Here is a 26,455-nt window from a genome sequence, read left to right as displayed (position 1 = left end):
GCTTTCCGGGGCACCTTGTGTGCATGAGGGACCGCAATTATAAAATTTAAAGCCAGATGGCTATTTACCTGCATAGTGCAATGAAGTTTTTCCAGCCACGTCTATGCAATCAACTGGACACTTAAACTGCAGTTTGGCAAAAAAGAAATGTACATTGTTAAGGTTAATACTATAAAAACCCTGATTTTACATGTAATTGATATCATCTAAGGCATTTGTTTTTATATGCTTTGCTTTAACAAAGCTGTTTGCATTCCTTCTGTTTGCCTATAGTCATAGAGAGGAACGCGGGGGACCTTGAGATTGTCATTTCCTGTTCAGGGCCCGCATGCTTGGAATGTGTCCATTTTTAGAAGGGTCAGCTTTAGTGCATCAATTCTAATCAATCTACACTTAATCTGTGCTGGCAAAAGACTGAAAAGGAGAAGAAAAATGCTCCATTCTCAGGTTCACACATGCTAGAGTCACAGTGCAACGCAACAGCTGTTAGAAGGACCCATGAAAAAAAGAAGGTTTCACTACTTCCAAATTACATTATGAACTCCTCTGCTGGCAGATTGGGTTGAATAGATGGTAACGCTTTGAACTTGTTATCTAAGGCTCCAGGATGAGAATTACAAACATGTGCTTAGTAAAATAATGATATCTTTCCCAATTCCCCCCATTTTTAATACTTTAGGAGGATGGTACACGTATTAAGAAGGTACCATAACAAATTATGTACATCATCCAAGACTTACAGATCCCTTCCTTTCCCCTCATTTTAAACATTCAGTGTCTAATTAAACAGCTGTACATCATATCAAGAAGCACATCATATAAGCAGAAAGCCAAAAATACACGACTTATAGTGCATACCTTGTCAACATGCAACATATCACAGTGGCCACATTTATATGGAAGGGGGCAAACATATATTCTAAGTATAATTTTTATTTGGTTATACTGTTTAGGTACTGGTAGTAGGTGCGTGAATAGGGGTGGGTGTATATTAATGTCATAGTACTGTAACAGGGTATGCGACGGGGTGGTTGGATGTATGTCTAGTGTTGGGCATGTGATAGTGGTGGGTAAGTATGTATGTGATGGGAACAAAGGGATCTCAGCCTATCACTGCTGCCCATTGCTTGTGCGGACTGCTATGGCTGTACGACCAATGGTTTGCAGTGAGAAGCGAAGATTGCTCATGTAACACTCTCAGTCTATCCCTGCCCCCATCATGGGTTAACATGGAAGGGTTAGCCTATACAAAAGCAGAGTGGAGGTGCCACAGGTGCCTGAGACTAATTCAGTTCAGTGAATAACATGGACAATGTTTTCAAGATATAAGTTTATTAAAATGAGGGTAATACATGTCTCTACCTCCCACATTTGTTTCACTCTGGTGCAATCTAGAAGTGTAGAGCTCTTCGGAATTATGTGAGCAAAATTTAAGAGAACAACTAATTCACTCTTCTCTCTAGCTCATTACAGGAATCTTATAGTACCAGGAAAACAAATCCGTTTTCCTGGCACTCTAGGGTTAATAGGTCTTACCTCCCTAGCGCTCCACCTGAAACCCCTTCAGCCTCTTACCTGAATCCAGCGCTGATGTCCCTCAACGCTTCATCAGGCTCCGATGGCAGCAGGCAGACCTAATGCGCATGCATAGCAATGGCCAAGCGCGCATTAAACCTCCCCATAGGAAAGCATTATTTAATGCTTTCCTATGGGAAAAATCTGACGCTGGAGGTTATCATGCAGAGTGTGAGGACGTCTAGCGTTAGATAACGGACCAAAAGTCAGTTTAGATTCCGGAAGAGCCCCCAGTGGCGTCTGGTAGATAGTCACTAAGGGCAGACTTAGAGCTGCAATGTAAACAAACAAATAAAAGCAGACAAATAACCTAAGCTGTGGACAAATTGGCTTAACTGAACATGTTAAGATTATTTTCACTAAAGAGTAAATTGCATTATTTTGCAAAATGAACTAAAAAATGAGGCTAAAAAAGCCAAACTGTGTCTAAAACTTGTTGGCCATTTGATTTTTTTTTTTTAATAAATAAAAAATTATATATATATATATATATGCAAATTTGGTGAAAATAACCCTGTGAGTACAAACAAATGTGACACGTCAGGCGCCAAACATTCCTTCCGCTAAAGGAACTGCCTTTTCGGGGTCAAAACAACATCCTTCAACCAAACAGAAAAAGATTGTCCACAGTAAATAACATGTCTATTATTTTCTTTGTGTATATAAACGTACGACAGCTAGATGAACTACAGGATATCCTTCCATGCTTCAACATTTTCAGATATTTCTAAAAAGGTCAGTGGCAGCCGAACGCTGTTTAAAGTGTGAGTGGGACTTTCATATATATGCCAAAAATACCCACCACTGGCCCCGCAATGGTTACTAATATAAATTCCACTTTGCATTGGCTGGCATTGAATTAAGGGAACTGTAGTGCAAAAACAGCTGAAGGTCTATAGAGAATATAATGGATCATCTTTAATTAGCAATAGACTGCATTTTTATCCTTTTCTCTAATATTCCTGCAATATATGGCATTATATATATCATTGCCATTTCTAAATCTTGGGGTCCTTCACAAAGTCATCGCTTGGGTTTCCCTCAATAAACACTTCCAAATACACACAGCCAAACAGTTTGAGAGTCAAAGACAACGATAACACTGGGAGGAAGTGATATAAAGCCATGATGGCAGCCCTACACATTATATATATATGTTACAGACTGCTATATTTTACTGTTTTTACTTTAAGTTTTGAGATATTGAACTTTGCCCTTTGCCCTGTCTTGTGAGGAGGAGGGGCTAGGATGGCAGGAAGAAGAGGACAGGGGAGAAGCTATGTTCTCTGAGTCTGCTATAAAGAAAGTGTGTTCCTACCTGTTTATATGGTCTATTACTGCTGGGACAGTGAGATAATAACAGGGGAAGGCTAATGCACTGCAACTACAAGAAGTTGGAGACAGTCTACTGCTCTGCTAGGAGAATTAGAAGACTGTCATTTTATGTTCAACTCCCTGCAGATTTTGGGACTTTCTGCAGGAGTGTGAATGAGCTCTTGCATCCTGCCAGCAGAAGGAAGAGAAAGGATTGCCATTGCTGTTCTGCTGCTGTCCTACATTCTGCTGGATCTCTCTGGAAATATCTGCAGTTACAGAAGTCACTCAAAAGGTACTGTCTCCAGAGATTGCTTCAGGATTCTCCCTTATAACTGTACCTGGGTAGCGCTACCTACACCTAAGGGCCCCAACGTTGTGCACATAATTTACCTGCAGGTACCTAGAAGTTTAACTGTTCAGATGTAGTAAATAAGAGAAGTTTGTTGTCTGCATTCCTGCTGCTAAAGACTCTTGTGACTGTGTTTAACATTAGCCAGGGACTGCACTGTTATATGTGGCTGTTATATGTGTATCTCTTTAACCACAATACAGTGTTTATTCCCATGTCTGTATTTATTTAATGTCTCTGAGTTGTTAAGTGGAGGGTACTCATCTACTCAGTGGGGTGGGTTCCCCATAAATAGAAGTTGCACTGAGTGGAGGCACTGCGTCAGAACAAGATGTACCGATCTCCCAACTATAGCAGAGGCTCAGGATCCCTGTCAGCGACAGAAGAAGGTGTAACTGCTGCTAGCTACGGCTTGTTGCCAGGAGCAGGGCAAAAAAGGGTTACATACACACACACATATTATATATATATATATATATATATATATATATATATATATATAATATACATACACACACACACACACACATACATATACATATACATACAGGGAGATAGCGATTTGTCCTACTTTCTTTGAATAATCATGTTTAGATTTTAAGGTCTGAGAAACAACTCTTTTGTTGTCATTTGTATGAGTTGTGCCTTTATATCAGATTACTTGATTAATCAGTATTGAAAATACACTATTTTCATGAAGCCTAGGAAAACCTGATTAGCTAGACCCGATATCAAAAAAATAGGAACATGGAATTTGCTATCCTGGGAGTAATAGAAAAACCTGGAATGGTTTGTAGCCAATAAAAAGGTAAAATATCCATCTGCTGATCTTCTATTGGTTAAATCGAATGTATACATTTTAGAAAAAATATCCTATTAGCACAGACAAAACAAACATAACAATTGTATATTCGTACCTGAAGAAGTTTCTTAACACAGTCAATATGGTTATTTAACACTGCCACGTGTAAAGCAGTATGTCCTAAAATAGCATAAAAAAAAGAAAACAGCATAAAACATAATGCAAGTTAGCAAAGGATAAAAAAAAAAAAAAAAAAGAACATTTTGAAAGGAATACATAATCAAAGTACATATCAAGCACCACGTTATCCTATATTTATGTTTAACAACCTATGTGATTATATTTTTGTTTGGGTGATATCATAACCTGGATTGGACAGGTTGGTCCAGTAATTTACAGGAAGTTTATTCACTTAGGACCAAATATAGTCAAAATTGAGACAATGTGTGCAAAATCACCAAAATGCTAAATAAGTTGCAATTCTCACATGTAATAAAGGCAAACAGGTTTTAAATTCAATTATTTCAATTTGAAACAGCAGTTCTCATTTGGTAACATCATGTGTCTACTTTAGAAATTAGTAATTCTACCATTAAATCCTATATAAACTATGGGATTTGAATAGTTATCAAACACTGAATTTCAATAGGATTCACTCTGAACAGATCCTTTAAGTCCTGCAAGTTGCGAGGTAGGGCCTCCATGAATCGGATTTGTTGTTCCAGCACATCCCACAGATGCTCAATTGGATTAAGATCTGGGGAATTTGGAGACCAAGGCAACACCTTGAACTCTTTGTCATGTTCCTCAAACCATTCCTGAACAATGTTTGTAGTGTGGCATGATGCATTATCCTGCTGAAGGTGGCTATTTCCATCATGTAACACCATTTCCATGAAGGGATGTACGTGAACTGCAACAGACTCTAGGTAGGTGGTACATGTCAAAGTAACATCCCCATGAATGCCAGGACCCAAGGTTTCCCAGCAGAACATTTTGTAGAGCCAGAGCTGGCTTAAGAGCCTATGAGGCTTGTTGCTGACAGTTATAATGGACCCAATTACAGAAACTTATCAACAGAAAAAACTAAACAGTCATACCCCCCCAAGCGTCATTTATCTAGTGGAGGTAGTGCAAGAGAAAAACTCACAGGCTATTGCTATAAGAAAACACATACTCTATGCTAAACTCTCGCTTTCATCTCTCAAGCAAATCCATACCCACTGGGCCACTGATGCGAATCACGTAACCGGCACATACCAGAGGTAAGGACATGCCCAGAAAGGAGGCTGTTCTGTCCAAAGTACTGGAATGTCAGCCTGGCATGAATGCATGTCAGGCTGCCTGCCAATCATGTAGGCTAACTAACTAAGAGCAGACAGAACCCCGAGCTTGGCGCAAATGTGTTTAATGATGTGTTCGCTCTACACTTTCTGGGGACGGACCCCTAGAACTCACTAGTCCACTCCTCGCCTTAACTGTTTACAAGCAGTCAGAAGCTTCTGTTATGCAGTCTGAGACAGAGGAAAGGTGGATGTTGTGAGTGTATAAGTAAGGGGACATGCCAAAGTGTTAGAGAGACCGAAGTAGCAAAAGCATATGTGTTCAGTTTTGCCTTAACTAGGGATGTAGGAGAACAAACCTTGTTAGCTAGTCCACACAAGGTTTGTTCTCCTACATCCCTTTTAATTATCCATACTTTAATCTCTCTGTACAAAGCAAGAGCATGTGAAGAGTGGACAGGGGTGATCATGGCCACTCTGACCGGTCTGCGGCTACGTAGCAAACTATGACGCACTGTGTGTTCTGACATGTTTCTATCAGGGCCAGCATTACATTTTTCAGCAATTTGAGCTATACTAGCTCTGTGTGACTCTTCACGTGCATCAATGAGCCTTGGGCAACCATGACCCTGATGCCGGTTCACTGGTTTTCTTTCCTTGCACTACTCTTAGTAGGTACTAACCACAGCATAGCGGGAACATCCCACAAGACTTGTCGCTGCTTCCAACTCATGAAATGCAAGAAGTGATTGTTCACTTGTTGCCTAATATGTCACACCCTTTGACAGGTGCAACGATATAATCAATGTTATTCACGTCACCTGATCACTGTATGTACATGTATCTTACAGGCACAAGAAAATCCTACAGGAAAGCAGAGCAGTGCTCTCCTCACACTATGGGCATTACAAATATTGGTGTATTTTAAAAGTATACATACACACATGGAAATGTGAAGCTGTGTTTGTTTGTCCTCCTCATATGATTTTATATACAATGATGACTGCCAGCTGCATGAAGTATGAATTCTTAGATTTATTTTATTTTTCACACCATACATATTCGTAAAATATAAGGATAAGTGAACATCATTAAAAATTACAGGGTAGTTACAGTTTTCCTTTAAACTATACTACACATTACCTTTTACATCCAGGGATGAAACATCTACGCCGTGATTCAGCATAACTTTCAGACAGTCTGCAAATCCCTTCATTGCAGCCACATGGAACCTACAATGACAGACATTACTTAGCAAACAGAACAAATACAAAATAAATCAAAACATTCAGCAGCTTCTAGCAACAGTGAGAACTATACTTTTTAACCCCTTAAGGACACATGACATGTGTGACATGTAATTATTCCCTTTTATTCCAGAAGTTTGGTCCTTAAGGGGTTAAAAGGCTACAGCCACCTACTTCAAAGGAAAACACTGCCATCACTGTGACATGGGCCACTCAAAGTGATTGCCATGAGGACTTCTCATAATTCCCTTTTATGCATTTATGACCACAATTTTAAAAAAATCTCATTGCATCTACTTACACCTATAAGATCAGCCACTTCCCACGTGAAGCTATTCCTTTTTGCTACAAGTGAGGATAGAAAGTTAAAGGGAAACTTTTAAATTACACCATTAAAGGGACACTAAGCATTAAGTGGTTTTGGTGTACAGAATTTACACTTTCATATTATCTATGCAAATTATGTCCAACCTGGACAGCAATGATTCAAAAACACTTTTTCCAAAAATGCTAATTCAACTTTATTATTACAATACAATGCAACATAAACAAAACTCATAGTAAAGAACAAAGTGATAATGCTAAAAAATAATTGTGTATACAATTCAAACCAATAGTGAGACACGAGTTAATGAACCCCCCTCCTAACATTTCAGCACTCTCAGGTAAGGAGCATGTTCTTAGGACTTCTGTTTCAATTTGGAGGCTCAAGGTTTGAATTGTACACACTGCAGTGTTTATTTTTTTACCCTTTTCACGTTTATATTCCCTGTGTGTTTTGTATATGTATACGTAGGATTGTAGTCTAATAAGAAAAGCTGAATAAGCATTATCAGTGGCAGTGGTGTGCATCTTTGTGTTTGTATAGTGATTTGAATGTGATACTTAGGGGAGTTTTTTTCTAAGGAATTGCACCCTTTAATTTATACAGGTTTTATTTTAGGACTCTTCTATGAAAATTTGTTGCAAAACGTTTTTTTCCCCGCCACAATCTAATGGAACTTTATTCTATTTTAAATGCAATATGCAAGAATGAAGAATGCACATTTACATAAACAAATATAAAGGAAAGGGCAGATACTCCATTTGTTAAATCCAACATAGATGTCAATGCCTTAAATATCCTGCAAGACTTGTTCCAAAATATGTTGAGTGTGTTTTCCAAATCTATCCAACAGGAAACCTTTGGACAATGAACAGACACTCCACTGTGCGGCTCCTGCCACTTTAGAGAGTTTTCCATTGCCTCCTTACAGGAAAGAATTCAAGGTTTGTAATGTGGTTTAAAAGGGCTTATCAAATGCTGTTAAAGACCTCCAGTGAGGACTTGTAAGAGGAGTATTGGGTTACACAAAACTACATGAACAGAATCTCCATAAAATATGGAATGATCAATCTTGCATGTGGTGGCTGTAACATATTTTCAACAGTGGTTCTTTCGCTACAAAAAAAAATAATATAATAAATTGTGGAAAATAAAATATATCCTGGAAATCTCATCATGTCCAACTTTTTTTTTTTTCTCTTGTTATGTTAAGGAATTATAGTAAAAATGATCTGCGAAAGCATTTACCTGGAAAATCTAGAAAGAAAGAATACCACTGCTGGCCTCTACATAAACAAAGGAAAAAAGCAAACTCACGAGAGAGGTCCCAAATGCCTTTTATTTCATGTAATGTTGGTTGTCGGTAAAATTTTTCTAACTCTATGGTACAGCATTATGGGATGCGTTTTAGTGCTTTAGAAATTATATATTAAAACACAGGTTTGCCATTTCTTATGTAGCATCCTTATCTGTGGAACATTACAAAGATTAGAGATTTATCTGAAAAAATAAAGAAAAAAATAAAGAACCCAGCCATGCTAAGAGACATATTCCTCAGCTGTGGGAGAATTACAAACTTGCAGCTCAAAGCAACTCAGCATTGTCTACCTTTGGTCCACCAATGGTTTAGAATCCGGCATTTCTAAAACCCAGTGCTTAGCCATATGCTCTGCTGATTATATTATACCCCAGTTCCCTTGGTACACTATGCTCTGTCCATTTAATCTTAGCCAAATGTTGTTTTGCTTGGAGTACGAAGGAGAAAAGGACAGTTTAACGAAAAGGTAGCCAAAGAGAATCTGAAGTTGATGGCTGGATAGTTCAAGCAAAATCATACATTTTTTTTATTTATTTTGAACTAAAAGTAATTATCTTCAAATTAAACTGGAAAAGATGGATGATTAGTGCTTGAAGCAAAAGAATCAGATGAAGCCAAAATCAAGCTGTACATAAAATTCTGTATATTATATGCATAGTATGGCCTCCTATTTAAATAAAAACTAAACCCCTATGCAAGAATGCACTGCATTGCACATTAATCATGGAAAAGAATGAGGCAAAGAGCTGTGCATGAGATAAATCTAGAAGAAAGGCACATTATGTCTCTGGACCTCTTTAGTCCCTTTCTTTTTGGATGCCAAATCAAAGATAAAATCTGGGTTTGAATTACTGAATAAAGTCTGGGCCTTTCACTTTTCACTATTTATTGTCTCTTACTAGGAATCTGGGGGAGCTTGAAGTTCTTACTCTATCGAGAAAGGAAGTACTTCAAGTAGCTGTAAAAATAAAGTCTTTATTGAAATATATTGTAAAGATAAAACACAGATAATGGCTAACTGGGTAAAGACAGCTTCTAGGAAAATAATAAATCTGATAAGGTCAAGTAAATATTACTCTGTCTCAGACAAGATGCTCCTGAGTGGGACTTACTCCACATAGCTGGTGAAGTAGGTCTGTCTGAATAATGATCAAATGCCTCAGTGTATTATCAGTATAAAAACATTTTTTTTTTATTATTTGGTTGTGCTCTACATAGCTTGCTAATCTTGTTATGAATATTAATTATGATCCATATAAAATTTATATAAAAATTTGAGGTGACATTACTACAGTAAAATGACCTATAGGTAGAAATATTGGGTTAAAAAAAAAAAAAAAAAAAAAAAGATGCATTTCTGCTGCACGGTAGTGAGCAAATGAGAGTCTGTATTGTGCCTGTTGCATCGACCCCAATCCCTGCGTACCTGACAGCAGATCAGACAAACTGTTCAAGGGATACTATAGTGCAAGGTATAAAAATATGTATTCCTTACATTACAGTGCTAGAATGAAGCATTAGGTCCACATCTCTCCAGAGATTAACCCCTTGAGGACCAAACTTCTGGAATAAAAGGGAATCATGACATGTCACATGTCATGTATCCTTAAGGGGTTAAAGCTGATATCACTCACCTTTCTCCCACACCGCACCAGTTTTGCTGTTGGCCCTGCCTGACTCCGCCTTCATGGCTGAGATTATCAGTTTTGAGGATCTCAGTTAAACCATTTGGAGGCTATTGTGCATGTGCGGTGTGGCCCAGGCTACAGTCATCTTCTTTCAACGTATTCTCTTCAGCTCTTAGCGCTTTACTAGTCAGGAGCCGATATTAGTGCTGTACTCTTTGGCATGTGCGAGAGTACGACACTGATGTTTATGGACCAGATTCTCTATAGTCAAAGCCTTTTCCTCCACAATCATCCCTAATGGGGAGATTAGTGTATTGTGAAAAAAATCTATTTTGGATACTTTGTAGCATTCCTGGAGTTATTTAAAGGGGATTACAAATATGGCTGCTTCAAAAGAGCGGAGATAGGTCAGATTAAGAGACTGTTAATAATGTCACTATGGTAGAATATGCTTATTTGACACATAAATCCAAAGTGACAGGTAACGTTGTCCCTTAAATCCAGTCCTTCTTCAGTAGTACTTCTTTCACACACTCTTTGGTTGAAGTGGTTTTGCTCCAATGCAAAATAGAAATATAGGTCTGCAGTGCACCAAGTAACAAGAACAGCAAAACACAAAAACAATGTCTTTGAATAAATCTGGTGAGGTTGACATGCCAGCCTTTCACAGATGGAGATTGATCTATAACCTTTCATATTTTTTTAATTGTATCCCAGCCTGTGGTTTGTCCAACATTCCAGACAATGTTTTTTTTTTTATTTCTTTTTTGTGCTGCATAAACGCTTAATCGTTTTCTTACCCGTTATGGTCATTTCACATGTTCTCTATTAGAGACAAAATGTTATGTCTAACAATAAAATGAATGGTGATGGCAACAAAGAGCAAACGCAACGTCATGTATCAGTAAATCCAGTGGATTTATTATATTTTAGACTACAGACCTCGATAAATAATACCTTGTGTTTTACATTTTTTTTTTTTATAACCAACAGAAGGGATTATAGAACAGAAACATTTTCATTAACACAGATCTTTTCTTGTGAAGTGCTTGGCTCTTAGTAAGTATGTGAAGGCAGCATGGGAGCATCCATATGCAATTTGTATAGGGTCACAAACACTGCAGAGTTCAAAGAAGTCATTCTCTAGTGGCTGGGCTCCACAGGGAGAATCTCTGGACAACAAATTAGAGGTCAGCTTTTGTGGCGTAATGTATTAGTATGATTATTTTATTATTTATACAGCGCCATCACATTCCGCAGCGCTGTACAATGGGTAGCTCCGCTCCTTCTGGTAAGCCAGTATAAGTCTGCTTTTTCCATTTCAGCCACCATAGTAACAGTTACCATGACAACAAAAAGATAAATTGAATACCATCTCCACCTTAAATAACATTACAAAAAAAATGCAGATTCGTTTTTTTCTTTCACTTTTCCATGTTAAAACTCTGGGAAATTGCCCAATCTATGTCTGTATTACTATTATTTATAATGCGCCAACAACTTCCGCAGCACTGTCCAATGGGTGGACGAACAAACTTGTAAATGTAACCAGACAAGTTGGACGCACAGGAACAGAGGGGTTGAGGGCCCTGCTCAATGAGCCTACATGCTAGAGGGAATGGGTATAGTGACACAAAAGGTAAGGGTAAGGTAGAAAACTAGGTTGCTAGAATACTATTCTCTATATGACAGTTGCAGGAGAGGAATCAGTGTGCGGGTGGCTATGCTATTAACAGATTAATTGACACGCTTTCCTGAAGAAGTGAGCTTTGAATAACTTTTTTAAGGAATGGAGACTGGGAATGTCTAATGGAGAAAGGAACGATGTTTCACAGGAACAGTGCAGCCCTAGAGAAGTCACGAAGGCCAGCGTCAGAGATGGGAGTACGGGCAGAGGATAGACGCAAGTCTTTGGCAGAGGGCCTAGACAGGAAATAATTGTGTATTAAGGAGGATAGGTAGTTTGGAGTAGCATCATGTAGACATTTTTAAGCAAGAATCAGAATGTTAAATTGAGCCTTATATCCTACAGCGGGCCTGGACAACCTGTAGCCCCCATATGTTTTGAACTACAACACCCATGATTCATTGCATGAAACAGATAACCAACACCCATGTTTCTTTAAATGAAACAGATAGCCATAGGTTGTGCACGCCTGTCCTACGGGAAGCCAATGCAGGGACTGAGGCGTGGGTGGTGCGGGCAGACAGGGAGATGAGCCTCGCCGCAGCATTTATTATACACTGTGATGGGGCAAGTTGGGATCAAGCAAGTCCACTGAGAAGTTGTGTGTGTTTGTATATATGATCTACATATCTATATAATACACATTTTCTCTAATGTTCTCCCTTCTATTTTTCACTTTAACACTAACTTCTCTGATCACTAAAATATCCCTATCCTTTCGCTCACCTGTCCCTGGCAACACAATCATCATTACTTCCACCTTACTCCCCTCCCCTCTCTATTCATCCCATGCACTCTACACATACCTTTCCAGCCTATCTCCACCAACTCCTCCCAAATCCTCTACATACATACCCTCCTACAAAACTTTCAAATCTTACTCCCACCTTTACTTCCTTTCTATCCTTCTCCTCCTAGCAGCTGGTGATGTCTCTCCAAACCCCGGTCCCCTCTCAACAAACACAGCACATACTAACCCAAGGACCCACACTAATCTCATACCCATCTCATGTTCCTCTAGATCCTCCAATACTGCCCTCTGGAACGCACGCTCTGTTTGCAATATAACTAAATCCACTGCTGTCCATGACTTCTTTATCTCTCGTTCAATAGATTTACTAGCCTTAACAGAAACCTGGCTCTCCCCCTCTGACACTGCCACCCCTGCATCTTTGTCCTTCGGTGGTCTCCAACTTACCCACAACCCTAGAAACTCTGAATGTAAAGGTGGTGGTGTTGGGTTTCTCCTCTCCCCTCACTGCTCTTTTAATCCTCTTCCACCCCCCCTTCCCTCTCTTTCCCGTCATTTGAAATACACTCAATTCGCCTTTTCAAACCCTTCTCTGCTAACATTGCTGTTATTTACCGTCCCCCTGGTTCCCCTCTTCTCTTCCTTGACCACTTTGCTGCCTGGCTACCCTATTTCCTCTCTTCTAACATTCCATCCCTAATTCTCGGGGACTTCAATATTCCTATAAACCCACCTTTGACCTCTGCAGCCACTAAACTAATTTCAATGACTTCCTCCCTCGGGCTATCGCAGTGGGCAAATTCTCCCACCCATGTAGCTGGCAATACCCTTGACCTAATCTTCACTTATGCATGTACAGTAACTAATATCTGCAATACTCCATATCCACTCTCTGATCACCACCTCTTATCATTTGCTCTTGCGTACCCACTCACCCAACAACCTCAGCCTAACCCCCCTCAACTCAGGAGGGACCTTAATTCTCTTGATCTCCAACAGTTGTCAGCTGACATTGATTCACAACTGCTGTCCATCCCTTCTCTCTCCTGTCCTTCACTGGCCATCTCCATATATAACTCTACTCTTACATCTGCCTTGAACACTGCAGCGCCACTCCAAACAAGCACCTCAAGGAGGACCCGCCCCCAACCATGGCATACTAAATCAACACGCTACCTGCAAAGATGCTCCCGTTGTGCTGAACGCTCCTGGAGGAAGTCTCGTACCCAATCAGACTTCCTCCATTATAGATTCATATTGTGTTCATACAGTGCAGCCCTTGCCCTTGCCAAACAGTCCTATTTTTCCTCTCTCATTAGTTCATGTTCCCGCAACCCCAGGCGTCTCTTTGACACCTTTAATTCTCTTCTTCGCCCTGCTGTGGCCACCCCCAAAACTAACCTTACTTCTGATAACTTTGCATGTTACTTCACTGACAAGATTGAACAGCTAAGGAAAGAATTCTCCCCTCCTTGCCTTTCTGTTTCTCAATCACACATAGATCATGCCTTTCCTACCCTTCAGACATTCTCCCCAGCTACTGACCAAGAGGTGGCTGCTCTTCTTTGCTCCTCTCGCCCCACCACTTGCCGGCTCGATCCTGTCCCATCCCACCTTATCAGATCTCTCTCCACTTGTCTCGTGCCTTCTCTAACACACATCTTCAACTGCTCGCTCTCTTCTGGCATCGTCCCTGCTGACCTTAACCCCTTAAGGACACATGACGTGTGTGACACGTCATGATTCCTTTTTATTCCAGAAGTTTGGTCCTTAAGGGGTTAAACATGCCACTGTAGTACCTATACTAAAAAAACCATCCCTCGACCCATCCACCCTCTCCAACTACCGTCCCATATCCCTGCTCCCTTTTTCCTCAAAGCTTCTGGAAAGACTTGTCTTTACCCGTTTACTCCTTTTCTAATGATACCTCCTCCCCTCGCCCTGTCTCGGTTGGAGTCCCCCAAGGCTCCGTCCTTGGTCCCCTTCTATTTTCTCTTTATACTGCCTCTCTTGGCAAACTTATTACCTCTTTTGGATTCCACTACCACCTCTACGCTGATGACACCCAGCTATATCTCTCCTCCCCGGACCTCTCCCCTGCCGTCCTGCAACGTGTCACTGCTTGCCTTTCTTCCATCTCTGATTGGATGTCCTCCCGCTTTCTGAAACTCAATCTCTCAAAAACTGAGCTCCTTGTCTTTCCTCCTCCTAATACTGATCCTCCTCTTTCGCTCTCCCTTCAATTTTGTGGTACCAACATCAGTCCATCCTTGCAAGCGCGCTGTCTTGGCGTCATACTTGACTCTGGTCTCACCTTTGAGCCTCACATCCAGCATGTTGCCAAATCCTGTAGATTCCATCTTAAAAACATAGCCCGCATCCGCCCCTTTCTTGCGCCAGATACTACCAAGGAGCTTGTCCATGCTCTAGTAATTTCCCGCATGGATTACTGTAACCCTCTCCTGATTGGTCTTCCCAAAAGTCATATTGCACCCCTACAGTCCGTAATGAACGCTGCTGCTAGACTGATTTTCCTCTCTAGTCGTTTCTCTCACACCTCACCCCTCTGCCAGTCCTTACATTGGCTTCCTGTATGCTATAGGAGTCAATTCAAGGTACTAACTCACACCTATAAAGCACTGAACAACTCTAGCCCCTCATATATATCCTCACAGATCCATAGATATGTCCCTTCTCGGTCTCTCCGCTCTGCCCGTGACCACCTCCTGTCCGTTGTCCGCACTCGTACGGCAAACTCGCGCTTGCAGGACTTCTCGCGGGCGGCTCCCTTCCTATGGAATAGCCTGCCTACCACCATCAGACTCTCCCCTAGTCTTGCATCTTTTAAGAAGTGCCTTAAAACCCATCTCTTTAGGAAAGCTTATGGCCTCCAAGACTAACCAATACCTCACATACCTGTCTCTTGCCCTCTCCTAAAGGGCAGTCCACCTTATTTGATTGCAAATTCCTGTCCTAATGTGTTTTACACCCCCACCTCCTATAGAATGTAAGCTCGATCGAGCCGGGTCCTCTTCAACCTATTGTTCCTGTAAGTTTATTTGTAATTGTCCTATTTATAGTTAAATCCCCTCACATAATATTGTAAAGCGCTACGGAATCTGTTGGCGCTATATAAATTGCAATAATAATAATAATAATAATAATAATAATAATAGAAGGGAAATGCACTAGTCAAGGCGCATCACTCTTACGCAGATGATGCAGGCAAGTTTAGCATTATTAGCTACTGGCACTAGAACAATGACTTACTTTACTTTGGTGTACTTTGATTCATAGAATTAAAGAACGAAAACAATAATAATAATAATAATAATAATAATCATCATCTTTTCACATGTCATCCATAGTGGATTTGCAATTGTGTGAGCAGTGAGGAAATTATTGTACTGAAGAGGTAACAGTCTTAAAACAAAAGTGACTGACAATTGAACCAAGCTTCAAGGGCACCAATTAATGGTACCAGGAGATATAATTGTGCCCATGTAAGCTAGTATTAGCTACAAAAATCCTGATAAGGCAGGCCTGCCAAACCTGGAACATTGTACCTCCCAAGCTGCATACCAGACATACCAACTTTAATATGTAGCAAACATTGTCAGAAAGTAGACTATAAATAAACATTGCTGCTTCCAATCTATAACAATTACCTATTGAAGTACGTAGATTACAGGAAAACAGCAGGATAAATGGATTCTGACAGTCCTGTAACAAATATTCAATAAACGGGTTTTATTGTTGTTTCATCTGTGCTGGTGGTCAAAAAGGCTCACCAGATATTTCAAAGCTCACTGGTTTACATAGAAGTTTCACTAGATACTTTACAGGGTGTCACGGCCCATGTGATCATTAGGTGTCCCGAAGTTATAAAGATGCACCAGTGACCAGTGGAGGTCTCACAAGCTTTTCAGATGTCAGAGGCTCACTGGTAGCCACATAAACTGTCCAGATGTTCTGGAAACCTTCAGAGGTCCATAAATCTGATAGGGTGTCCCAGTGTCTTACTTTTCTATTATAAAAATAGGAGTCCTGAATCTAAAAAAAAGTTAGAGTGTTTATTATTATTGTTATTATTATTTATAAAGCGCCAACAAGTTCTGTAGCACTATACAATGGGTGGACTAACAGACACGTATTTGTAATCAGACAAGTTGGGTGCACAGGAACAGAGGGATTGAGGGCCCTGCTCAATGAGCTTACATGCTGGAGGGAGTGGGGTATAGTGACACAAAAGGTTAGGGTAGGGTAGAATAGTAGGTTGCTAGGATAGTATTCATTGAGGGCTTAGTGTTTGCTTCGATGACAGTTTCAGGAGAGGAATCAGGGTGTGGGGAGGGAAAGCTGTTCACAGTTTAATTGATATGCTTTCCTAAAGTAGAAAGTTTTCAAAGATTTTTTTCAAGGAGTGGAGATTGAGTTAGAGTCTAAGAGAGAGGGGAAGGGCATTCCATAGGAACGGTGCAGCCCTAGAGAAGTCTTTAAGGTGAGCATCAGAGGTAGGTGTACGAACAGAGGTTAGACGTAGGTCTCCGGCAGAGTGCAGGGGCCTAGATAGGGCAGATTTGTGTATTAGTGAGGATAAGTAGGTGGGAGCAGCATTGTGTAGATATTTGTAAGCAAGTGTCAGGATCTTAAATTGAGCCCTATATCTTGCGGGAAGCCAATAGAGGGACTAATAAAGGGGGGATGCATGGGAGGTGCGGCCAGGCAGGAAGATGATCCTCGCCACCGCATTCATTATAGACTGTAACAGGGCAAGCTGGGAACATGTAAGACCACTGAGAAGCGGATTACAGTAGTCAAGGCGAGAGAGGACAGTAACATGGACAAGCACCTTTGCCATATCAGGTGTTAAAAAACAGGGTCAGATGCGCGCAATGTTTTTGAGATGGAAGCGGCAGGATTTGGTGATTGATTAGACAGGAGGATGAAGGAGAGGTAGAAGTCAAAGAGAACACCTAGGCAGTGAGCCTTAGAGGTAGAGTGGATGGTAGTGCCATTGACTTGGAGGGACACAGACAAGGGAGTAGCAACACTTGAGGGAGGGAAGACCAGAAGTTCTGTTTTGGACAGGTTCAGTTTAAAGATATGAGCAGCCATCCAATTGGAAATAGCAGAGAGGTAGTCAGAGATACGAGTCAAGAAGGATGGTGAGAAATCAGGGGAGGACAGATAAATTTGCGTGTCATCTGCATAGAAATTATACTGGATGCCGAAGGAGCTGATGAGTTTACCAAGGGAGGAAGTGTAGATTGAGAACAATAGGGGTGTGACTGTAGTAGTTTGTATCACCGTCCAATATTCCCTTTTTCCCCATAAAAGGATATTCCCAATAATCCACATGAATAAATATCGCTGGTATCACCAAATAATCCACACATGAGCCAAAGCTTAATGCTGGAACAAGACTGATTTTAATGACCACACACTGGCTTTTATGCAAGCCCCCATGCAAGGGGACATCCCACAGGGTGGGACACAGTACAACCAATCACAGACAATACAAACAAAGCACTCCCAAAATGACATCACAATCCCTCCTCTCTATCCTGGAGATAATTGGGAGGCAAGACTCCATTAACCACATGGTTACAAAAGACAAAACTACACAATGTTACAATTACTACATAAAACATATACATACAACATATCCCCAGATAGCTTAGCTGTGAGTGCACATTATTATTGAATGGCGCTCAGATCACAGACATACAATCCAATCGCCATGGAGCCAAACAACAAGAGGACATAGTCTTAAATTAGAGGGACAAAGGTTTAAAAATAATATCAGAAAGTATTACTTTACTGAGAGGGTAGTGGATGCATGGAATAGCCTTCCAGCTGAAGTGGTAGAGGTTAACACAGTAAAGGAGTTTAAGCATGCGTGGGATAAGATAAGGCCAGGGTATAATGAAAGTATTTAGAAAACTGGGCAGACTAGATGGGCCGAATGGTTCTTATCTGCCGTCACATTCTATGTAAAGTCTTTTCCATAGTCTTTCGTTACACGAATAGGCTCCATGGCATAGCTATCTGGGGTAGCACTACTCACATACTGAAAGTCCTGAACACCCCGGCAGAAATACCCAAATAAACCTTATTGCAGGGTAAAATGCAGTTATCAGCACAGGGGCCGTAGTCGGAAGGCAGGAGGCTAGCCAGTAGTCCCCTCCAGGCACAAGTGGCGAAGGGCACTTCGTCACAAGGGGACCAAAGACAGAGCCTTGGGGAACACCAACAGAGAGGGATTGGGGAGAAGAGGCAGAGCCAGAGAAAGGAACACTGAATGAGCGCTGGGAGAGGTAGAGTGTTTATTTAAGATTACAATAGTTTCTACAGGCTCAGTTACTGTAGCTCGTTATTTCTGGAAGCAGTTTAAATATAGAATACATAAGCACTTTAAAAAGCATAAATATTACAAAATGATCATAGTTTAAATATGAAATCTAGATTTACAGAAGTTCTTTGAATATCTGTTGTGACTGTTAAGTGGCAAAAGACCGCTTGTGCTCAGACATATTATCCACAAATACTTAACATTCTTTATCAGTCATCATCTTGTCTGATACATGGCAAGCACAGGACAGTCAGAGACCCTGTGCTCTACTTAATACTGTCATCTACAGAGAGCTATAAACCGCTAATCTTCCTGTACTGAGTAAGCTCTAACCAAATACTTTCAAACAAATGGAAATAATCATGCAGGACATATTTTATATCCTAAAAAAAAGTTAACAGACTATGGTTTCCATGTCCCATGCACTCACATTTAATGATTTCATTATCCTCTGATATTTACAATGTATTTAGTTTAAGACACTGTAAAATGTCTGTGTTTAAAATGTTTAATTAGATGATACTTTTCATATATGGTCACATGAGATTTTAGATTACATTTTTTTTTAGAATACTACTATATAATTTTCATTTTCTCCTTGGATCCATTGTTGGCATTTAATACTAAGAACCATGATCTGATTTCTTTACAATTATAAAAACTGTACAATTTTAATGCCTTATTTTTCCTCCTAAATACTTGTCAGAATAGCAAAGAATTGAAATAATCACGTAGAATACATTAATATTTTCTCTAAGTTTCTCTCGTTTGTGTTATTGTTCTCTGCTCCACACAACAACCATTCTCTCGCGGTGTTCAGTTTTGTGTGCTTCTTTATTCTAAAAGGTGGCTTATAATCGAATACTTTGCTACATTATATTATATGTGTATATAATACTCACCAAACTGGGCATTGTGGGATTGCAAATATTAAGGCAAAAATAGCTGAACTGGCAACACAGCTGTCATTTTCCAGTTTGACCAGTTTGGCCTTAAGGTTGCAATTTCTTGGTGAATTCCTGAAAAATCATGATTCTAGTGTCTTCTGTCAACATATTAAGGAGTGCTAATCCAGAAAAAAAGAAATATAAACACACACACACAAAACAATCTTATTGGAAATTAGTTTGCCAACAAAACTTTTTCTATAGCAACAAGATTATTCAAATATGAATGCATTTTAAAACATCATAAAACATTAGGTGCTTAAGAAAAGAAAGCATAGTTTAACAGGGCATTCCTGTGGTTGCATATTTGCCCCTTACAATGCCCTTGGCACAGTGGTCTAGTACTCATGGGGTTAAAATAACATATTTAAAGGTCAAACTCATCCAGACTTCTGCCTCCCTAGAGGTTCCTTTGTCAGAATTATGACTTCAGCCAACACATGTAAAGAAAAGACAGTAGATAACATGACTCATAAAACGCTTTATTTGCAGAACAGAGAACGAAGGACTTCCCAAAAGCTTTCACCAGGTTACTTTAAAAAAAAATGTAGTTGACCTTTTTAGAAAACAAACAAACAAACATGGATTTATTTAAAAGCCAGGAACATATTTAATAGTTTGGACAAAAGGTCTACTTAAAAAAAAAATAATAAAAAAATATTAAAAAAAATGTAAATGGGTATCCAAGCTTCTCCATGCCAGCTTGTTTCAGACACACAAAAGTACAAACATACAAAACGCTTTCAAGGATTATTTTTCCTAGACGTATTGTAACAAGTCAATCAAAGTTTGATGTTGTGTCTTACCAACACTTCCCACCCACAACTTAACAAAATGCTCCCTGAAAGGGATATAAAACACTCCTCACAGCCAATAACTATGGGTGCGGCACACGTTTATCCTTGTTAGATGTGTATTGTAATATTTTGTACAAGAACAGATTCTGTGCAGGATAATCACCTCTTGGTGATTATTCAGTTTCCAGACTAGCAACGGGCAGTCAAAAATTACAGTACTAGTACTTTAATGGGAGGACATTAGTTTATGTGTTGCAAAGTTAATACAATATAAGATTGTAGCCCCCAAACATTAGTACGTATAAAATTGAAACCTGCAGAGTACAGATGCCCCTACGTTGGGAAGACACATAGCCCTGCGTTGGCCTTGTGTGCGTGAGCTTAGTCAAAGATGCCCTAATGTGCTTTTTGGGGGAAAAAAATCAATACTGTCCCACCATATTCAGGAAGCGTTAGTATTAATGCAAGATACACAAAATTAACAGGGACAGGGATGGCATAATGCCACAAGAAGGAAGTGATGCCCATACCTGTGCATCTTACATTGTTTTCTTGCAAGAGTTTCGGTTATTGTGACATATTTTATCGTTTTCATAGCAACAACAAACCTTTCTGCAATCAGTGCCTACAGGTATTCACAAAGCGGTGCCTTCATGTTCTGTGTTTGCTTTTATTTTTAGGAAGTGTTCATCCCATATGGTTTGTATTTAGTGTCTGTGTCAGAGGAAGCATGCCTGTGGTGTGGAGTATCAATGTTAATTTGTATCTGTGGGTCTCTACTTCACGTGAGTGATCACTGATCCTGTGCTTGGTGACAGACTGTGTATTTTGAATTGTTTACATTAAAGTCACCCAGACCACTTCATCCTAATGTTGCTTTCTGGGTGCATTGTCCCTATTGTTTAAACCCTGCATTGTAAAACATTGGTCTTTAGTCTTTCCGACAGCCACTAGAGACGGTTCAACTGCAAAGGCCAAGTTTCACCTGGTCATTTGAAGAGGATGCATTTGATTTAACACGTGCGGCGCACACACTCCTCGACCCCTAATGCTCCTGGGAGGAAGAGCAGGCGGCAGCACCAGGTGAGTCTTGGTGCTGGATAAAAAAGTAAAGAATAAACTTTTTAGCTTTGTTTTATTCTATTTTCTTTCTGGTGAAAGGAGAGGGCTAAATCTAAATATGTACTAGGACACTATAGCGTTAGGAATACAAGCTTATATTCCTAATGCCACGTACAAGTTTGTTTTCCCAGGGATATAGTGCTACTTTAGGTTACCTAATATGTTGTTGCTTTTTTCTTATCAGTCAGTGTACTTTTTCTCAAGAGACACTTGCAAAGAGGTTAAATATCTCTCTCACGCGTTGTACTTTTCTCAGAACAAGTTTCCTTAACCAGCAGCTTCCAAAGGTTTAGAGGGCATTTATTTCATTTTCTTAATTTGACGCATGAATTAATATGTGATTTTATATCTGGAGAGGTTTAATTTGATATTGGGGAACTCCCAAACTCACTGCCATACTGGAGGACTGATGAAATGGTGTAACTGAATACTCTGGAGGAGGCTAAACGATCAAGAACATTTAAATTATATAGTGGTACTTCCTCTAGGCAGTTTCAACAATGTAAATACATATACTTCATATGCCAGAGGGCAGTACAGTCTTACTATTGCTCTGAAAATAAAATGTTATATTACTGTTATCAATTCAAGCTGTAGCGACATGGCACCAGTCACTTTATTTCTTTCCCTTATGGGTGGAAGTATAGGGGAGTTCATCATTAGTTAATGTTCTTTCAAAGGAATAGCATAGGGTTAGGAATACAAAGCTGATTTCCCAACGCAATAACGTCCCTTTCCCTAACTCTACAAAGGTCCCTCCATTGCAAAAAAAAAATATTACATTTTTATATTTTATATATATTTATATATTCAAATTCATTCTTGGCTGTTTGCCTCCCCAGCTCCCATGAAGTTAAAGCGGAGACCTACCACTGCCGATGTCCAATCCAATAACACAGAGGAGCACTGGGGACCGAATACTTATGTGCAGCAAACGCTAGGGCCACAAGCTTATGTTTTGCTATGGGGACTTGTGGTTTCTTAACTCTCCAAGAAACCCAGCACACAGGTTCCACACTATGAGCCAGCCATCAAACCAAGAGGTGCTTCATACTAAAATGGATACCGCAACTCCAAACAATCACAAGAGAGAAAAAGAAAAGTATGGCAACACTCATGGAAACTGATGGTGCAAGCTTTATTTAAGGGTAAGCTACCCCACTAAAAAGATGAGACGTTTCAGCTCAAATGAGCCTTAATCGTGCATAAAGGATACAAGGGTTCAATGAGTATAATAGATAAATAGATCGATTTTTACTCTGTCAGTGTAGTGGAAGCACCTCTAGTGACTGTCAGTATAACATCCACTAGAGGTTTATTCACAAAGACACGTGGTTGTAACCCAAGTCAGGTGTAACTCAAATAAAGCCTTTGATCATATGCCTTATGCAGCAGGTTGTCTAAAATGTTCAATGAATTCCCTTGTGTAAAGAATACTATCACATTCCCTGAGCATGCTCGTGTCAGGACCTCTTTGATTTCCACAGGCCAGGCCTTCCTGGCTTAGGAGTTCAACTTTTAGAAACTTGCCACACCTCTATCTGGCCTTCTTGTGATACCTCTGTCTTAGGCGTGATAGTAAATAACCTGTACTTGGCCCGTTTACGAGGATCCTAGCTAAGTTTCCAGGTTCCTCTAGGCTCAATGTTATCATTACAGTTAATGCCCTTAGTGATCAGTAGAACCACAACAGGGCAATGAGTCCAAAATGCTTCAAAGCTTATATGGGGCTTAATATGAAATACATTTAGCCCTGCCTAAAACATTAGCTGGCATTTGGTAAGGGCATAGCAAACAGGGGCAAAGCTCACTCTAAGACTGCCTTACTGTGAGCAGTGTGGGACTGCAGGTGTATGCATAAGATACTGGGAAGGTACATTCCTGCTCTAACCTGATGGAATATCACGGATATTTAGCACAGTTCCATGATCCAGAAAGGGCTAGTTAAAAACTTTGTAATAGGGCTTTTTAGATGATTTAAGCAGCTTAGGACAACAATTACGTGTTAGAGCGGCTTGCTTGACAGCAGGTGACAGCAGGTCTCAGATAATAAGCACAAATTTGTGGAGGTTTCATGCATTATTAGACATTTTTTTTTTCTTCTTTCATTAAACGTAGCTTTCAAGGGCAAAACATTAACTGAAAAAGCCTATAATCATACAGGCTTTTCCATATTTGACAGTTTAAAGTCAAAGGATACATTTATTAATGGTGTGGATACCATTGTTTTCAGGTATAGTCATCTAATTATACACTAGGCAGACTCGCCTACTGTCTCTGTGTATTATCCAGAGGCTACTAATTACTAGTTTAAAGTAACAAGCAGTTAAAAGCACAAACAACAGAGGATCTTAAAGTGAAGACCATACGGTCAGCAAAAGCAGTGCAATATAGACTGTAAGCTCGTTTGAACAGGGTCCTCTTTAACCTATCTCATAGTTTAACTCTCACTGAGGTTAGAGTCACTCAGTAAATCTATGGCAGGAGAAGGAAGACTGAGATGGTGCCTGGAGGTGACATTATCTGTATTATTTGAAGTATCCCGATTCCTATCCTTCTTTTATACTGGAAACATCTTATCCCACCGAGTTGCTCATAAGGCAGTCTATAGCCATCAGGCATATAGTGATGTATATAGCTGTCAGATATACATGGATCATTACAATATTAATGTGATAGTTTCAGAGATGTAAAGGGTTCACTCAGGTACTATGTTTTTTATGAAACAAGAGTTGCCTTGTATAAATGTTTCTACAAAATATAGGAAAAAAAGGGGAATTGGGGACACACCCGGAACTTGCATTTCAGATACTTCATTTTGCCATATCATGTTAACCCCTCCACTACGCTACAGCATAGCATACTATTCTTGAGAAAAATACCATAGAGGACTGAAACGTCGACACATTTTCTGGTGTATAATTGAACAATAAAACTTCAAAGTCCTGTGAGTGCATCTTCCTTGATCGTTCTATTCTGGCATAACTGATTTGCACCCAGGCGAGTGAGTGCGGGATCCACATGTGTGTATGTATATATATATATATATATACACATACATACATACATACATACATATACACACACATATACATATACACAGACATAAAAAACACACATTTATATATAGCTCGTTTGAGCAGAGTCCTCTTCAACCTATTGTTCCTGTAATTTTTTTTTTTGTAATTGTCCTATTTATAGTTACATCCCCCTCTCATAATATTGTAAAGCTCTACGGAATCTGTTGGCGCTATATAAATGGCAATAATAATATATATTATATACACACAATGCACAAAGATTAAATACACTTTAATTCATTTAACACTCTCACTATTTAATTTGTCTCCCATGTTAAAATAGTGTTAGACCCACCAATATTGGGGTACTGTGAAGTAGTAGTGAGCTTAACATAATATGGACATATGGGGGAACTGAATCCCCATATTTTTTTGCGGAGATAGGGAATTTTAAGCAGCCTTGTAAAATTAAAGACTGTACTTTTGTGTGTGCACTGTTCTTTAATCTGTATTTTCTACAAATTATAGGAACTGAACTCTGCTTTTGTCCCAGGACCTTGCAAAAGACTACTTGGCAGGCAGCTCTCAGAGAGCTATTGTTCCACATACAGGGGTGTGCCGAAAGTACTACAAAATAGAGGAAATATGACAGCATATTCTTTAGGTTTATCTGTCAAATTCAAATTATGACAAACACCACTCCTGGTAAGTTAACGCCAAACTCACATACAGGAAATGAATCCATGACCAATAAAGGTTTAATAGAAAGTAAAAACAAATAAGTATATCTAATCTAAAAAAACCCCAAAAAAACGAGAAATAAAAAAAAAAAAAAATGGGTGGTGTAGTTTATATATTGATATAAGAATTGATTCCGTAATATGCTCATATATATATATATATATATATAATTAATAAACAGCTGTCCATGAGTGGTTCACTGGCTTGTGTTTTAAAGCTGTTGCATACAGCAAACACAGACTCAAATAAAACCATGTTTAAAATGGAATGAGGCAAACATTTGATTCTTTGTTAAACTAATTTGCGTATGCCCACCCAGAATCCTTTGCGGTAGTAACATCACTGCAGATTTGCGATTTCTGTGGGAAAAGCAAGTTTCATGGCTTGACTGGAGTGCAGATTTGTTTTTACATTGTATTAACTATCCACAAACTGAAAGGGGTTTTCAATCACATTCTTTTCTCCACCATAACCTTTTAGAGAATATATATAAAAAAACATTTTAATGTTCTCATCCCTCCGGGTGGTAAATTGTTTTATGTATTCATTACTCTCGGGTCCTCAACCAGAGGCCTGGGAGTCTGAGGGTTCTGTGCAGTATCTTAGCTATTCCTAGAACTGCACTCTTCTGGACAGCGGTCTAAGATGTCCCACCTGGAATCTGCGGAAGTTACCGTACTTCCCCAACTTGGGGGGGTCACAGCCCTGAGTGCTCCTTTCACAACTGGGCCTACTACTGCCTTTACTTTCCTCATCCTATCTAGCTCTTCTTTCAGTCCTTTGTTATTATTATTGCCATTTATATAGCGCCGACAGATTCCGTAGCGCTTTACAATATTATAAGAGGGTGTTCATGTCCATCATGTCCTTTTTCTGGATATGATCAAATATCCAATTCTCTATCCAACTAGAATATATATATATATATATATATATATATATATATATATATATATATAGTGACCCTTACTTATACATATATGGATTTAAGGGTCACATGTCAAACAGCACTAATTTCTCTATAAAAAACAACCCGGGTCTTTAAAGGGACTGGAATATTAATTTGCAATGCGTGGAATTAACATTTTTTGTGGCTGGGTTCAGTCACAGAACAGAAAGTATAGATTTAACTGTGACGCTCCATTAAGGTCTGTCCATTCAGTTCAAACACTCAATCTCTCAATCGCATAA

At 39.5% G+C, this 26,455-nt stretch overlaps 1 protein-coding gene across 4 annotated transcripts in view; it reads right to left on the bottom strand.

The window, feature by feature from the left end:
• RAI14 (retinoic acid induced 14) overlaps nt 1–26,455 on the bottom strand; it is a 159,275-nt gene that overhangs the window by 40,430 nt on the left and 92,390 nt on the right. For all 4 annotated transcript variants that reach the window (XM_063453966.1, XM_063453967.1, XM_063453968.1 and 1 more), the window contains exons 4-6: nt 6,470–6,558; nt 4,159–4,223; nt 69–126 (exon numbers count right to left, since the gene is read on the bottom strand). In XM_063453966.1, the coding sequence (XP_063310036.1) occupies nt 69–126; nt 4,159–4,223; nt 6,470–6,558 (212 nt within the window). The remainder of the gene's footprint in view (nt 1–68; nt 127–4,158; nt 4,224–6,469; nt 6,559–26,455) is intronic.

Source organism: Pelobates fuscus, chromosome 5 (genome assembly GCF_036172605.1).
Source record: "Pelobates fuscus isolate aPelFus1 chromosome 5, aPelFus1.pri, whole genome shotgun sequence".
In the NCBI taxonomy this organism is placed as follows: Eukaryota; Metazoa; Chordata; class Amphibia; order Anura; family Pelobatidae; genus Pelobates; species Pelobates fuscus.
This window is presented reverse-complemented; position numbering and strand designations above follow the sequence as displayed.